Source organism: Rhineura floridana, chromosome 14, assembly GCF_030035675.1.
Source record: "Rhineura floridana isolate rRhiFlo1 chromosome 14, rRhiFlo1.hap2, whole genome shotgun sequence".
NCBI classification, from domain to species: Eukaryota; Metazoa; Chordata; class Lepidosauria; order Squamata; family Rhineuridae; genus Rhineura; species Rhineura floridana.
The window spans coordinates 11361179-11375414 of NC_084493.1; the positions used below are offsets into that span (position 1 = coordinate 11361179).

At 39.8% G+C, this 14236-nt stretch overlaps 1 protein-coding gene across 1 annotated transcript in view; it reads right to left on the reverse strand.

Annotated features, from left to right (window-relative positions):
* Nucleotides 1–14236, reverse strand: part of MYEF2 (myelin expression factor 2) — a 32274-nt gene that overhangs the window by 8795 nt on the left and 9243 nt on the right. The window contains exons 4-15 of the mRNA XM_061595413.1: nt 13642–13649; nt 13442–13535; nt 12320–12511; nt 11399–11552; nt 9123–9172; nt 8982–9045; nt 8744–8845; nt 6846–6896; nt 6697–6768; nt 6517–6612; nt 4451–4549; nt 3814–3889 (exon numbers count right to left, since the gene is read on the reverse strand). Coding sequence (XP_061451397.1) covers nt 3814–3889; nt 4451–4549; nt 6517–6612; nt 6697–6768; nt 6846–6896; nt 8744–8845; nt 8982–9045; nt 9123–9172; nt 11399–11552; nt 12320–12511; nt 13442–13535; nt 13642–13649 — 1058 coding nt within the window. The remainder of the gene's footprint in view (nt 1–3813; nt 3890–4450; nt 4550–6516; nt 6613–6696; nt 6769–6845; nt 6897–8743; nt 8846–8981; nt 9046–9122; nt 9173–11398; nt 11553–12319; nt 12512–13441; nt 13536–13641; nt 13650–14236) is intronic.

Below are 14236 nucleotides of genomic sequence, written 5' to 3' on the forward strand. Positions count from 1 at the left end.
ATGGCAGTTGGAAGCCAAGAATGCGTGCTTTCTTGATAAAAGAGGATTTATGGGAAGCTATTGAAGGAACACCCCCTGCACCCCTTACAGCGGCCTGCGTACGGAATGATGAGAGGGCGCAGGCTTTTATTACTCTGGCTCTATCAGACTCTCAACTGCTACACGTGAGAGATGTTACAAACGCCAAACAGATGTGGGACGTGTTGGAGGCCCTTCATGTGCAACAGACCGCGGGATCTAGATTGTGTTTGGCACGGAAGCTGTACCAGATGCGCTTCACGGGTGAGTGCGATATGAGTGAGCATCTCACGGAATTCAGATGCTTGTTTGCTGAGTTGACGGACCGAGGCATCGAACACAGTGAGCTTCAGAAGACCTATTTGATCCTGGCTTCACTCGATGGGAGTTGGAATACTTTTGTCATGGCAATGGAAGCTCTGCCAGATGGGGGGCTGAATGTCGCCTTTATTGAGGAAAAACTGACCCAGGAATGGCAGCGGAGACAAGAGGTGAAGAAAAATGCCGTGCCGAAGGAAGCAGTCGGAAGCAAGCAGGATTACAAGCAGGAGCAGCAGCGGCTAAAAGCTTGTTATGTCTGCGGAGCTCGTGGGCATCTCCAGAGAGACTGTGCAGTCAGGCGCAACTCCAGGGACGGAGGCTGGAAGCAGGGAAGTGTGAACTTTGTTTGTAAACAGAAGCCTCAAGATTTGGGACAAATTGACTGGATTATTGACAGTGGTGAGTCCCATGTATTAATCAAAGACAGGAGTTTGTTTTATACGTCTACAGATGAGCAGGACTTTGTTCAATTGGCGGATGGATCGCGGAAGAATGTAGAGGCTCGTGGACTGGTGAGATTTGATAAGCTTGGAATACTGTCAGATTGTTTGTTTGTACCAGAACTGTCTCATAACATGTTGTCTGTGAGAAAACTGACCAGTTGTGGGTTTTCAGTGTTGTTTGACAGATACAAATGTTATGTAATGAGGGGAGATCAAGTGTGCTTGCAGGGAAGCCTGAATGATTCCCAGTTTGTAATAAAAGGCAGTCAAGCAGGGTGTGCTGTGTTAAACGCTGAGGCACAGACACATCAAGGCTGTGTCCACGAATGGCATCAGAGGCTGGGGCATGCAAACTTTGACACGATAAAGAAAACCCCGATGCATAGTGAAAACATGCGTTTGAAAGATTGTGGACAGTTATGATGGATTGTGATGCATGCCATAAAGCGAAAATGACAATTGCACCCATAAACCGGGAGGCTCAAAGCATGACATCAGCTCCCTATCAGCTAGTTCATGTTGATTTATCAGGGCCAATAAACACTTCACGAGGAGGTGCTAAGTACTTTATGGTAGTGGTTGATAATTTTTCAAGATTTTGTCATGTTTTTTTACTCAAGAGGAAAGATGAAGCAGAGCAGAAGTTGAAACTGTTCATTAAGAGAATCGAAACTCAACATGGCACCACGGTGGGGGCTATACACTCAGACCAGGGGGAGGAATTCATGGGTAAAGCATTGCATGAAGTGCTGGCAAGTAAGAAAATAGCACTTAAACCTTCTAACGGGACTGCAGAGAGAAAAAACAGGGTGCTTCAAGAAGCTATGAGAGCCATGTTAATGGATTCCAGTTTAGGGAATTCTTTCTGGGGAGAGGCAATTATGTATGCGAATTACATTCACAACAGGGTGTTACACAGTGCACTTGGAATGTCTCCCTACGAGAAGCTCACTGGGAGAAAGCCGAAAGTGCAACACATTCAGAGATTTGGAGCAAGATGCTGGGTCCACATTCCACAGGGAAAAAGAAGAGGCAAACTTGCACCCAGAGCACAACAGGGATTTGTTCTGGGGTTTCAGAATGCACATTTCAGAGTTTGGATACTGGAAACACAGCAATTAATTCTGAGCAGAAGCATTAAAGTCTCAGAAAAGCCTTGGGATCAAAGGCAAACAGTCATTCTCACAGGGTCAGATGACACACAAGCACCGGCATTGGCATTTAAACCAAACCTTGACATAAAAGTGGAAGGCACACAAATTCCACTTAGGGATGCATTAAATGAACTCATTTGTGGGAAACGGAGAACAAAGAAACGCAAGGCTGAGGAAATGGAGTATCCTGATCAAGCTGTGCCAAGCACCAGCTCAAACAGGGGGGCTGAGAGAGCAGAAGCTCTAGTGCCTTTGAGACGTTCTGAGAGATCTAACATTGGAAAACCGCCAGAAAGATTTACTGTGGGATTAATAACCAGTCCAGGGATGCACAAAGAAGTTGAGATAGACCCTGAGATACTGTATCTGACTTGTGTGCAACCGAAATTTGATTGATAAAGTTTTGAAAATGTACTGAGATGTCCTGTAATGTACTGAACTGGCAATGTATGATGCACTGTATTGAAATGCATTACTTTGTATTGTAGAAATGTATTACTGTAATGTAATTGTTGTAATGGCTATACAGACATGATGAAAAGGGGGAACTGTTGGCATTAGGCCGTACTGCCTATGGATGTTTTCATCAGGTCTGAAAGAGTTACAAGCTTGTGTCTGCAGGAGCAGCGTTATCAGCTAAGACTGGCCTGGGAAACAGACACGTTGTCATGGTAATGGGTGATAACAGCTTGGGAAAAAGTTCTATTGCTCTTCTGTTCTGTGCTGTGCTGTCTGTGTCTTGTATCTGAACTGAGAGCTTCTCCTTGAAGGGGGGGAACTCTACATGTATCTACTTTTAAAGCCTTTGGCCTTAATGTCTAAGTAAAGACTCTTAAACTTTCTCAAGCCTCTGTGATGATTCTTTACCATCTTACATCCAACGTAACGTGTTGTTTCACGCAAGAACCGCCACACGTCAACAGATTCAGGGCCTAGCATATGACTGGGTATAAGGGAACTTTCCAATATTCTTACTATAGAAATGCATTAATCAAAACTCTTGAGTTTTCCCAAAATTAAGCATAATGGTTCTCATGAGCATGAAACTATCAGTATGTATGTATGTATGTATTTATCCCACCCTTCCTCCCAGTAGGAGCCCTTATTCCCTTACTAAATGATCAGAGGAGAAAGCTAGAATCATATTCCACCACACATACTGGAAATGCGTTCACACTTACAATGTAGAGGTGTTAGTGTTCTTAACATGCACCTTTCAGTAATTTTGTAGCCATGCATGACAACTCTATGAATCTCCCTTTTACAAACAGATGTTAAACCAAGCCACCACGTATGTCAGTAATCTAAAATTCTTGATGTGTTTTTCCTACAGATTTCACTCTTCAGATTCCAATTATGTGCTATTATCTACTATATATTTTGGAAAGTTGTTTGTCTGTTCTCTATGCATTCAGACACCTCTTAAGATATCATAATCAAATTTTGCATGATGGTTCCTTGAGACCAAGCAGCAGGTTTTCATCTATGTTTGGATACAATGGGATGCCATTTTGAATGGAAATGGCAGGCCAAACCTTACAAAACTGCACTAATTTCTTTTGCTTTCTTATAATTCCTAAGAAATCCCAGGTATAGGACTGCTATTGTTTTATACAAATGATCTACTCTAGAAGCTGATTCCACAGGAAACACTACTAGGAATAAACTCTTAACAACTCAAAACACTAGAAACTGTATTCAAAACACCACATTTTAATCAACTTCAATTAAAACTACAGTCACATAATATGGAAAATTATAAATCAACTGTGTGGTTTTCCTGCTATTGACAACAAGTTTCTCTGGATCCTTCTAAATATAACACTAAAAAAAACCACCCTTTTTCTATTTTAAGCATTTGGTTGAAACAGATCAACCTACTCATTCCAGATCCTACTGGGCCCATATTAGAAGCTCCCATTCCTCCTGCAAAACCACCAACCATTGCACCACCTAAACAAGGACAGAAAAAAAGTTATGTTATACAACTCAATTGTACTTAAAGCTAGGGAATTCTACCAAACCAGTTTCTTATCACAAAACAATTTATCTCTGGGTGTAATATTCAAAGGATATAATCATCTAAAAATGCAAAAGCTAAACAAGGACAGCTACTAGAACTTGAGAAAAATATCTACACTACAATGTTCTCATTGAATGCTTTTCAGAGAATGCAAGTTATACAGTCAGTAGAGCTACAATGGAGCAGTAAGTCCACAAATATCTCTTACAATTGAAAGGGTTATTTGAGAACAGTTGCAAGATATTAATTTGAATTACTGCTTTAAGTTACTATTATTGAGTCTCAAGAAGTAGCACAAGAAAATCCCTGCACTCTGCCAATCTCCAGAAAGTCACAGTACTTTTCACAGCAGCCATCTCAGGCAGAGGGGGTGGTGGGGGAAGGGAGATTATGAGTATGAAGTGACATCATGTTCACTTGTGAAAATGATCTGCTTGCTACATGCTTGATATTCAATTCCATGAAAAATACAAGTTTGCTAAGGGTCATACCCATTCTTCCAAACGAGTCTCCAAAGCCACGGTTCATTGCCATATCAGTTCGACCAAAGTCTCTATCAATACTGCCTCCCATTCCTCCACGAAACATTTCTGCAGAAAACACAGTAGGCAACTTTATTTTTTTTTAAAAAAATCCCGTATAGTGTATGCACGCTTATAGACAGACATTTGAGTCCTAAGGATTGGCTTTAAATGGATACCACAAATTGACACGTGGAAAGATTCTTAAGACATTGATTTCAAGCAACTTCATTTAAAAAGTTAGCAACACAGGAAGCTGCCTTACACAGGTCAGACCATGGATCCATCTAGCTCAGTATTGTTAACACTGAGTGGAAGTGGCTCTCCAAGGGTATCAAGGCAGGAGTCATGCATTGTTGATTGTATATGGTGGCTAAACAGTCTAAACACAACTCATTAGCTCATTTCCACTCCCCTATGACAGTTGCAGGATTCAGAAGTCTAAAAGAGGCACTGTAAAATAGTTGTAGCAGATTTCCCCCGCAGGCTCAATGGATGATCCCAATGTAATCTAGCTTCATGAATCCTCCACTCAAGGATCCCAGTAGTTTTGGAGGCAACAGCACCAAAATGCAAAAGTTCCAAAGTGCAGCATGACATCAAGCATTGGCAGCAATGGGAGATTTACCACCACCAAATTCCAGCTTCAGAGCACGGGTATTCCTCAGGACCAACCAGGGGAGGAAAGGGTTAAATTACCCATCCACAGCTGCTTTGATCATAATAAGCAGACTCCTCCAGTTTTAAAAAAAATCATGTTAAATGCAAAGTCCCATTTTTAACATCATGTCAAGGTGGGCCATCTCTGTGCATGTGCACATAAATGCAAAGAGAAATCCTTCAGCTGTTTTAACAAAAACAAACAAATAGCATTCAAAAAACAAAATAAATATGTTTGTACACAGCCACCAGGATCCCTTAGGGAAACACTGAGGACGCTGGCATAAAGCTAATAGAGTCATTGATTTTCTTAACAGAAAATACAGACAAAATATTTACTTCATTATGAGGTATTATTGGATGAGGAAACCTCAGTCAATTTCTAGTTATAAACACTTGATCATGTTGAGTGTTTATTAGTCATTATTGCAAGTATGTATGCGCTTGTACTGTAACGGGGGGGTGTCTTACAGAGTATTTTATTTGTAGAGAATAAAGTCATGCAATACTACGAAAAATGAATCCAATTTGATTATCCCTTGGATAAATAAATTTGGAGGGTTAGCTTTTCCTTAACAGCTATATATAATAGTCTTCCATTGTTGTGAAATGGTCAGTTTGAAACCAACATAAATGTTACCAATTCCTTATATTTAGTATCAACGTAAATGTCATCAAAAACAGGGAACAAAAGCTTTAGGATTTTGACAATATTTTGTCCAATAATTTTAATAATTTCCTTGACAACTATGTCCCAGAATGAGGCTACCAAGGGCAGTCTCACATAAATGCCTCTGGGCTTGTGTTAAAAACGTACTGGAGAGTGTGCAACAGCTAACTTGAGTTTTTGATAGAAGCTCTGGTCAAGAACACTTAAAATGATATTTGATGAAGTTTAAATGTTCTTAATTTTTATTAATTTGTAATACGCTCAGAGGATTTCAATCATCTTTTTAAAAAACATTAAGTTCCAGCTGATTTGGTCAATTCACAACTGAGGCCTTTTAGCTCACCCATTAGACATTCCTGTTGTAAGTTTGCTTGCAATACATGAACTCCACTGAAAAGAAATCTGGTATTCATATCCAGAACATTCTGTATTTCCAGTAAGAAACCCAACTCAACCCTCCACACCAGTTTTGGGGGGTGGGGTGGGTGAGAGGGAGGAACACAAAATAGATTAAAGTGTGCAAGGCCTCTCAAACACTGTGCTCCCCTTGTTTAAGTAGACAACTGAAGTTTACATTTTGCTGAAGTCATTTAATGTCAGTCTCCAAGTCTGATTTTAAGCTCTTAAATCAAATCAAAGGACACAGCTTTAAAAGATTGGGCAGCAAGGGCAAACACAGCATAAACAACGAAGCTGACTAACTTACCTCCCATACCTGTTGCCATGCCCCCCATGCCTGTTCCTATGCCACCAGTCATTCCAGTGCCAATATTTCCTCGGAAATCATCCACACTGCCCATTCCTAGAAAGAGATTTTTATTTTTTTTTACAATACTACTAGATACATTAAAACAACTGGACATTTTAAGAGTAAATATTCACCTACCTCCCATTCGGTTGACTCCACCAAATCCTCCCATGTTTGCCATTCCTTTCATGCCCCCAAATCCACCAACACCTGTACCATAAGCAAAGAGCATTTTACTAAATTTATAAGCTTTATATATAGAGAAAGTAAGCAGGGTACAAACCTACCTCCACCCATTCTGTTCATTGCTCCAAAGCCTGGACCATCCACTCCCATTCCTTAAAATACATGAGAAACACAAACACAGATTAAGAAGTTATTATTTAGGACATTTGGGTGTATGTTATGACTAGTTTATTTGCAGGATTGTCTTACCCCCATATGTACCCACTCGACCACCTTGATCTCTCCAGAACTGGCATGGTTACAGATGCCACGTAATACTCATTCCGCACTTGTAAAAAATTGTTCTTTTAGTGTGACACTTTAGGACTTCCTGCCTATTGACATTACGCAGGTGCCTTTGCTATACTCTTTTCGGCACCTGTTTGGGCAAGCCTACCCGGACATACAGATGTCAATGTCTTTTAACCTCTTCTTAGTTTGTGGCGATTTTAATTGTCTTTTAAATGCTTTACTTGTTTTTAATTGTTTTGTTGGTAATTTTAATATTTCTTGTGTACTGCTTATAGGTTAGAGATTTTGTTACAATGAAGTGGTATATACATTTTATTAAATAAAATAAATACCACCCCATTCTGCAGCTAAACAGCTCCCAGGGAGGTTCACAATAAGCAGAGTAATCCCACTCAAGGGAAGCCAGAGGAAGTGGTGCCAGCACAAAAGAAGCTAGCATAAAGTTCTACTGCATCCAGTTGCTGTTCAGGAGCCTCTGGGTTGACTGAACGCCCGCTCAGCCAGAAACTGCACGTAGGGACCAGAAAGTAAAAGCCTGCTCTCCCAAATATCTCTATCAGGGAGTAAGCTCTCTCCATTGACTTCTATTATAATTATTTTCTTAGACTGAACCGTTTCCCAGGGTAACTTTTGCCTGAATTGGGACCTGCAGGAGCACTCTGAACATGAGCTGGATGTGGCCTAAGTCCCCAAAGCAGGCTGGGCCAGCTGAGCCAAGCTGAGGGACTTACACTGGTGTAGCCCAGCTGAGCTGGGACCCAGGCAGCTCAGCTGGAGATCCACCGTATCCAATATCCCTCAGCCAGGCATAAATGCGAGTTGGATTGCGCCCTAAATCAATGAAATAAAGCAACAAAATATATCAGAACAAAGCTAGTGATAAAGCAATAGTTAAGACTAAGTTAAGATACATAAGAGTTTGGAAGAACAAAAGAAAAAAGTATCAGTACTGGTACTGAAAAGATCACCGAGTAGGTACCAGGCAACCCTCCCAAAGAAAGGAGTTCCATAAACAGGGTACCTCCACTGAAAAGGCACTTTTAAAGCTTAAAAAAAAAAAAAGGCTCAGGACACAATCCAACTTGCATTTACAATGGGCTGAGGTGAGCTACATGCGGTGGATCTCCAGCTGAGCCCTGCCTCAGCCAGGCTACACCAGCGTAAGTCCCTCGGTCCAGTTCAGCTGGGACCAGCCTAAGTGGAGTCGGCATAAGGCCCCAAAAAGGTGCATGTCAAGGAAGGTGCCGAGGTGAAGAGACTCAGACCACATTCAACTCATGTTTGGAGCGCTCCTGCAGGTCCCAATCCAGGCAAAAGTTACACTGTGAAAAAGGTTGGTCTAAGAAAATAAATTGCAACAGAAGTTAATGGAGAGGGCTTACTCCCTGGTAGGGGCATTTGGGAGAACAAGCTTTTACTTTCTGGTCCCTGCTCACAGCTCCTGGCTGAGCCAGCATTCAGCCAACCCAAAGGCTCCTGAATGGCAATTAGATGAGGCAGAACTTTATGCTGGCTTCTCGTGCTCCAGAACAACTCAAGCTGGCTCCCCAAGTTGGATTGCTCTGTTACCTTTTATCATTTTTTCCTTCATCCTAACGTTGGAGTCTCACTACGTTTAAAGACTCATATGAAACTTCAAAAAGTGTCTTCCTCACCTCAAGGCAAGAAAACGTTATTTATAAGATTGCGGAGAGAAAAGTATACTAACCTCCTGGAGCCACACTTCCTATTCCGCCAGCCATGCTCAATTGGGTTGCGCTTATGGGCTGCCCACCAGGTCCAAGTCCCATTCCAATGCCTCCAAGACCACCTTTAAAAGCAAAGATCACCCCATAAGGTTTTCCAGGGTTTCCAAACAGTTGAAGGCAAGGGCAATTCTTTAAAACAACATCAGTAGCTATATTAATAAGCAGTCGTCGTCCCCCCCAAAAAAAGTTCACACTCACGAGGCAGCTGCGGTGTTTTGCTGTCTGCTACGCGGAAATCATCATGAGGAATTGATTTGTCATCCTAACAACAAGAGAAAGGCTTTTAGAAAGATGTCAGTTTGTTTCAGCCACCTTGGGAAAAGTAAACTGATAACTCACCATTTTCACATGCATGGGTCTATCAAACAGAAACTGCCCATTGAACATAGCTGAAAGTAAGTCAAGGAATCTTGCTTCTCAGTGACAGATGTTAAACTACACGTGAACTTATAAACAAACACACACACATACAGTAAGCTGCCATCCAATGCAAGATACTAGTAGATCTATCATAAGAGTTTTGTTAATGAAATCTTCATATAAATGCATGCACATAAAATAGTGCAACAGAAAATAGTGTTCTGCATGCATTACAGCAAGCCACCATCTTAGAAGAATTCTCACCAGGGTGCAAGAGAAAGATGGAATGCCTTTTCTGATGGCAACTGTTGCTTGTGATCTTGATACAATTACATTCAAAATAATTTTCTTTAAAATCTGCTATATGATTTAGACTGGGCCATGTTTTTAGTCCCTCAAGCTAAGCAATTAAAATTCAACGAAACAGTGCAGTCCTACTATATACTATTATGAATCATTGCCTTCTCACCAATTGTAGGAAAGTATTCAACTTGCAATCCAATGCTCAAATTATGGAGAGGGCAGCAGGGGCCCAGAAACCTTAGCTACAGTTTAACAAGACTACCAGGTATTTGATATAGTAGAAGAAATGATATAGCTAAAACAAGAGAGTAGCAACCACATTGGGGTGGGTGGGTTATAGCTTTCATTAATGGCCCACCTGTCTGAAGCAGTGTTGCACTCCTACCAACTACAAACATTTCCTAGAAGGAAATTTGTTACCTAAAGCTAATGGCACAAAGAGAAAAGAGCAGCAAATTATCCTTCAAGTATGCCACGGGTTGTAAGTTGTGATTAACAATGGTTTAAGTAATTTTGATTACCAGAGCAATATTTGTAGATAACACAATTGACAAGTGTGAAATAAGTCTGTATTTAAGCAATGCTCTGTAGACTGTACAAGTCGCACTAACCTTCCATATAGTCTAGCTGTATTTGGCAAATTCTTCTGTTAGGTCTTAAATACTAGGATGCAGAAGCTGTCATCATTATAATATAGTCAGTGTGGTGTTGTGGTTAGAATGTTGGATTGGGGCCCAGAAGACCAGGGTTCAAATCCCCACTCGGCCATGAAGCTCACTGGGTGGCTTTGGGCCAGTCACTGTCTCTCAGCCTAACCTACCTCACAGGGTTATCCTCAGAGGATAAAATCAGGAAAGGAAAAATTGTGTTTGTATGCCACCTTGAGCTCCTTGGAGGAAAGGTGGGATATAAATGTAATAATAAACAAACAAATATTTTGTGTTTTAAAAAAATAATTTAAAAAATAATTATAACAAGCAGCAGTCCATAGCAGCAACTTCCTTGCTTAGTGAAACTGTTTTCAGTCCATGATGGAATTGCTGGATGAAATAGATGGTATGGTTTTATTGTTTTCTGCTCATTTTTAATGAATTATTTTAATATTATAGTATTTTTAACTGGCTTTATCAAATAATAATTTCCCCAGGTGATATGCAGTCTATTTGGTAGCTAATATATTTATTTAAAAAATTTAACAAATTATTTTATACCCGAAAAGGTTCACAAATAACTTTTCCTCAGCCAACAGAAATCTGTCAAGCGTGTCAGCCTGATGAGCCTCCTTCAACAAAGAATTCTGCAGAGAGGGTGCCTCTCCATATAGCCACAAATGTAACCTCTGATGAAGGGTTGGAGGGCACAGAGCAGGGCATCCCCAAAAGACGAAGCACTTGACGGGACAGACAGAAGGCAGTGTTGCAGGCATGGCTTTGAGGAGTTAACTATCTATGGATCCTTTTCCTCAGAGGGCCACGTTTCCCCCATGCCAAATCCATTGTTAACTTCACCCCAAGACATGAAATTGGGGGCCCACCTATTGTAATTAGGCTAGAAAGCTACTTATTTATAAGAAGCACGAATCTCTAACGCCTTGAGCCATTTTGTTCCAATATGGCTTCAAATCCTTCTCTTAACACCATTATTCCCCCACTCCATGCTATTCTTACTTCAATGGCACCACCATGTTGTAGTCAATGTCCTTAATATACTAGCAGTACTACTGTTAGTGTATCAGGTAAAACATGCAACTGATCAGATATATTACAAACACCAAAGTTAACTTTTCGTATATCATTTGCTTTGTTGAAGAGTTCACCTATTTCAAGCAACCATACATGTCAAATATACTGGAGACAGACAAAAATCCTTTTAACATTCCTCATATTTAACCCACAGTTGTCAAAACATTCCTTTAATCAGTCCCAGTCACTCTCCAACTTTTGTCAGGATACATATTGCCTGAACAGCTTCAATTGGTTGCTCAAAAGTCACTGTTCCCATTCCTCGACTTTTGCCATCTTTGTCTTCTTTAATATCTGCACGTTTTACAGTCCCAGCAATGCTGAACACTTCCTTTAATTTCTTCCAGCCAACTTTGAAATCAAGCTTAAAATAGACAAGAGTTTCCATGAGACAAATCAACACGCGTTTACCTCACTCAACAGAGGGGATTTTAAAATCAAGGGCAAACTCTACTCATATCTTAAATACAGCAATTTTTTTATCATGTGGTCTTGACAGATACATTAAGAGTTCTAAAACTGAAATATTAGTGTCAGAGATGCAAATAAATCTTTGGTCACATCCATGTTTTTTCCCTCCACTGTTTCAACGTGTTGATCGGCAATTTAGTTCAGATTAAGGAACAACTTAGCTAAAAGCTACCAGAAGGAAGGAAGTACACAGCACCCAATTCAATAGTCTCTTGTTAGAGAAGAGTAAACAAAAACAATTTATTGATTTTAAAATTGGTTACTTTAAGAGATACATTCATTTGTATGCATACACCACTCACAGTTTCATTAAAAAGGATTTCAAGAATTGCACAGCAGCAACTTTAAACTAATGGTCCTAGAGTAGCCTTTTCCAACCTGGTGTCCTCCAGATGTTTTGGACTACAATTCCCATCAGCCCCAGCTAGCATGGCTGTACTTGATGGAGTGCACCAAGTTGGGAAGGCTGTCATACAAGTTTGAGAAATATTTGTATCCCAGTTTAGATACACAAAGCCACCATCAGATGAGATGCAACGGTGCTTAAAGCCCTGTAAAAATAGTATTATTACTATCAGCTAAGAAGTCGTCTATGCCAAGAAAACTTGAAATTGTACTCAAAAGTTAAACAATGCTCAGCACATACATCTTTATACTTACATTGGCAACAAAAATGGTGGACCCAAGCCTGCCAGCTTGCAGATTGCTGATAATCTCAGGAGGAATGTTTGGATTATTAAGAATAGAAGGTGGCAAATTCATCAAGCCAGGTGATATATCTGGGCCATGTCCTCCTGTGAATGGTCCACTCCCACGCTGCAATGCCCTGCGAGCATGCTCACCATCAGGATCCTACAACATATTTAATAAGAGAATACACATCTATTAATCCCAAATCACAGGCAACAAATGATACATCACTATTTTGAAATTTCACAAAATCACAAAAGAGTAGATAGCATCCTTATCAGTGGCAGAAGGAATAAATAGCTCATGTGCATGGAGACCTAGTTCCCTCACCTCTAGAGGTGGTCCTTTCAGATGAGGGTTGAGACAGTGTGCATTGCCACTTCATATGTTGTTACCTGGCCTATGGACAAGTAGAAATCTATCAGCCTAACATGTTCTTTCAAAAACCAAATTCAATTATCTTGGTGCTTTTTGTTAATGTATGTAGGAGATATAACCCTCAGTGACAGAACAGTTCAGACTGAAACACTCATACAAACAAGTGAATATGTTGACACAATTTGTTCCTCCCCAACCACCACCACCAGGCTCAATGATACACAGCAAGGTAATTTGAACATGATACATATCATTGTTTTGTAGCAAATTCCCCAGGACTTAAAAATACTTCTTCACCTAACTACAGATATAATCTTGTAGGTAAATGGGCATATTATTAAAGTCCCACAGAAAATTATGAGGGAATGAATCCTCAACTTAAGCAACTCGGTGTAAATATAGCGCTCTTATCTTTACATGCCTTGAAAGTTTCCTAGATTAGTCTGAGGCTGCAGCCGATCTAATCAATTTAGAAATTGTAAGTAATAGAAACAGACAGTAGGTATTTTAAAAGAGAACTGGCAATTTGATTTCACTTTTTGTTTGGGAATGAAGTAGGATTGTAGATACTGTGTACTACAATTGATTGTAGATACTGTGTACAAATATATTTGGGGGCATTTAATACTGCTCTACAATTTCTTCTGTTATTTTAAAAGAAATCCAAAACTCTTTTAGTACGCTCTAACAAAGCTACAAAAACTACTAGCATACCTCTTTTATGTTCAGTGGTCTTCCATTTAGGTCATATTTATTCATAGTTTCCAGTGCTTTCTTTACAAATTCTTCATCTTTGAATTCAACCACACTGGATGAAAAAAAATAATGACATGGTGGTTTATTTGAATAACTTTTTAAATACTTTGTAAAAATAAATGTCTTAAGAACCAAGGGAAAAACAAAAACATACTTACCCACAACCCTATATCCACATGAAGATTTGCCAACATGGAAGAAAAAAATAAGTAAAAATTGAATCAGTAAATGCAGTTGCAGTAAAGTACTTCAAGACTTCAGACAAACTGAACAAAAGAATAACGTTTTGGAGTGGGAAGAGCAGCATTTAACTAGTTTTTTCTCCTACCACCTTTCAAAAATAGTAAACAGTTTATTTACCATTAGTTGTATGGATACAAATAGTCAGTTTTTTTAAAACAAATCTGACTCCTTCCACTATCTTTTCTTTGAGCCAAACCAGAAATAGAATGTGGCAGTGATACACAAATCTCCATGACCAAGGAAAAAACTGAGCACGATAACCAAGAGTGGATGATTATCTTGGATGATTATCTCAGGTTTTTCAGAAATATGACTGCAATCACATTACTTTACAATTGTTGGTACTCTCTCCGTAATTCAAGTTTAAGAAGAACACTTTGATTTTTTTTCAATGTTACTCTTCAACAAAAATAAAGCAACCAGCTTAAGTCTATTTTTTAAAAAAAACATTCCCACAGGCCAAATAAAAAGAGCATTTCAATTAAAAAGGGGGAGAAATCAAACACCCAA